This window comes from Montipora foliosa, chromosome 4, assembly GCF_036669935.1.
Source record: "Montipora foliosa isolate CH-2021 chromosome 4, ASM3666993v2, whole genome shotgun sequence".
Classification (NCBI taxonomy): domain Eukaryota; kingdom Metazoa; phylum Cnidaria; class Anthozoa; order Scleractinia; family Acroporidae; genus Montipora; species Montipora foliosa.
Genome location: NC_090872.1, coordinates 38,541,593 through 38,544,092, shown reverse-complemented (window position 1 = coordinate 38,544,092; position 2,500 = coordinate 38,541,593). Strand labels below are relative to the sequence as shown.

Here is a 2,500-nt window from a genome sequence, read left to right as displayed (position 1 = left end):
TTCGTCCCTTGTGAGATCTTTTCACCCCCATTAAAAGGGGAAAATACAGTACCCCGAGACACGAGTCTTGCAGGGGTTTGATTTGGTCTGACTGAAAATAGACAGTTAAAAAAAAACGACGGCTAAGGTAGAGAAAACCGGCATCGCTTCAATCTTGTTCACGTGCATGATGTAATATCGAAGAAGTATCCCATAAGAGGATTATTACGAACAGTTTTGAAGTAAAGCTAGAGAGTGAAAGATTCCCCGTGTCACGCTCACCATGCAGTCAAACCCTCAGAATCTGGTTACTTCAAATAGTTGTTTTCCTGTGAACAGCGTAGATACGTAAACTGCAAGCATAGTGCACGTGCAGCACGACCATATTTCCTCTTTTAACCAATGAATTTGGGCCGCTTTACAAGGTACGATCGCAATTTGCGACAAGCTTGCGACAGGCCCACGACGTGTAAATGAAAAATGTAAATAAAAAAAAAAAACGTAAATGGTTTGTTTATAGTGGAAGTGCACTTAGCTATCAAGCTATTTTACAGGCAGCCCACTTTTAATAATCTGAAAGAAACAATTCAAACTTAACAGAAACATGATTGAGAACCCCAACTGGCAGGAGGCAACCAGTTGGCTATTTACAAAGCGTGGTAGATTTGAATCCGGGACAAAAGGAAACGAATCTAAACCAGAGGTTGGAACGGGATTTGAACCCGGGTCAAACGCATGCAAATCCAACGCCATAACCACTGGACCACGCCGCCTCCCTGACACGACTTGCGATTGTCGTGTACGTCAGAAAAAAATGTCGTAACATTTTAAAACATGTTTTAAAACATGTCTTATAAAGTAGAGACAATAATAAGTCATGTTGTAGGCCTGTCGCAAGATTGTAGCACGCGAGAAAAATCGTACCGTGTAAATCGGCCCTTACAGCTTTGTGGCGTTATCGTAGCCGTTACCTTCGTCGCTTCTTAGGACGCGTTCCATTTGACAGAATGGACCAGCCAGCGGACCAGGCATTTGGAAGGACGAACTCTACAATGCCTTCAAATTAACACACCTCGAGGAGTCGAGGATGACATATACTCCTGCAGAAGTGTTCCTTCAAATTGTTGCATTTTCTTTGCCAACCGTTGACGGGTCTGGCCGGCCAGTTCTGACAAAAGGAAAGCGCCCTTAAAGGGCCACCGACAACCAGTGTCCTTTGCGCGCCTTTGTTGTTGTTATTATCCGGGCAATCGAATCGGCCGGTTCGCTTCAGAAACACGTGTGAGAGAGAAACGAGACGATGGAAGAAAGTCTGAGAGATGTCACGGCGAATAGTGCCGATACCGATTGTGAAGAACGAAAATAACATGGCGCTTTTCCTTCCTCGGCGGATGACCTTTCTTCACAGTTTTCATTTCGCTTTTAACACGAACACAACACCCAAATAACGCCAAAAATACAATATTTAAACATTAAGGAAAATATTAACAAAGTTTGAAGCTACTGGGCATCCAAAACACGACGATGCGAGGCGATGGAATTTGATTTTTCAAGAAATACTAGTTTCTGTATTACAGAAAATGGCGCCGATAGCTTGCACCCCCGCAAAGACTTGTGGTTGTCGGTGGCCCTTTAAAATCCCTGACGTGAGACGCAAAACACGTGCCTTGATCGATTAGCAAAAGAACGATTACTTTTAACTCTTACCTTGTGATACTTTGTACATGTGCACGCCAAAAGAACAAACCTATTAAAATCAAAGGTACATCAGTTAAGAGAAATACGAATATTTTACGACCAAATGGGATTTGAATCCCAATCCCACGAGATCTGGCTGGATGCTCGAATCACTAAGCCATTAAATGACATATACCTCTTGTTAGTTCGAGGTTTCGCGCTTGGGCCATAAATCAACGGGATAAAAGAACGAGGATCCGTAATCTTACTGTACGGACCGAGAAAACGAGGTTAGTGATAATCAGCCGCGCGGGAAAGGAAACTATAGTTGAGATCGAGCGGAAGGTTCGACTGCCACAGACATTGCCGTGTCAAAATCCGAAAAACGAGATTTTGGTTGTTTGAAATAGTTGCTTGAAAGATTCAAACAGTTTTACAAGTTTATGTCAGTAACAGAATCGACATGAAAAACTTGTTAGAGAACGTTTTATCGAAATTTCAAATTTAGTGGGCAGTACGGTAAAATACCGCCAACTAATTTAGCCAATCACAGCACGCGTACTATCTGGGAGCTATCTGCATCTCGCTTTATTGATTGCTGACGCGTTCCGTGACCATATTAGGTACAGCAGGTGTATGAACTGATAGCCTGTGTCCGGCGAGCCAATGGAAATGCTAGGAATCTGATATCCGTAGTTCAATTTTTAATAATAGATAATATTATCTGTGGACTTTTGACAAGAAACACATCACGCAGTTCAAATCCCACGTAGGACTCAGATTTTTGCTGAGCTCGATGATATAAGCGAGGCCTATTAGACTTCGATTACTAGTTCAGAAATTC

The 2,500-nt window shown here is 42.6% G+C and overlaps 1 protein-coding gene across 2 annotated transcripts in view; it reads right to left on the bottom strand.

The window, feature by feature from the left end:
* The window catches only part of LOC138000768 (cilia- and flagella-associated protein 337-like), a 71,121-nt gene that overhangs the window by 6,337 nt on the left and 62,284 nt on the right, over positions 1-2,500 (bottom strand). For both annotated transcript variants that reach the window (XM_068847410.1, XM_068847411.1), the window contains one exon: positions 1,687-1,726. In XM_068847410.1, the coding sequence (XP_068703511.1) occupies positions 1,687-1,726 (40 nt within the window). The remainder of the gene's footprint in view (positions 1-1,686; positions 1,727-2,500) is intronic.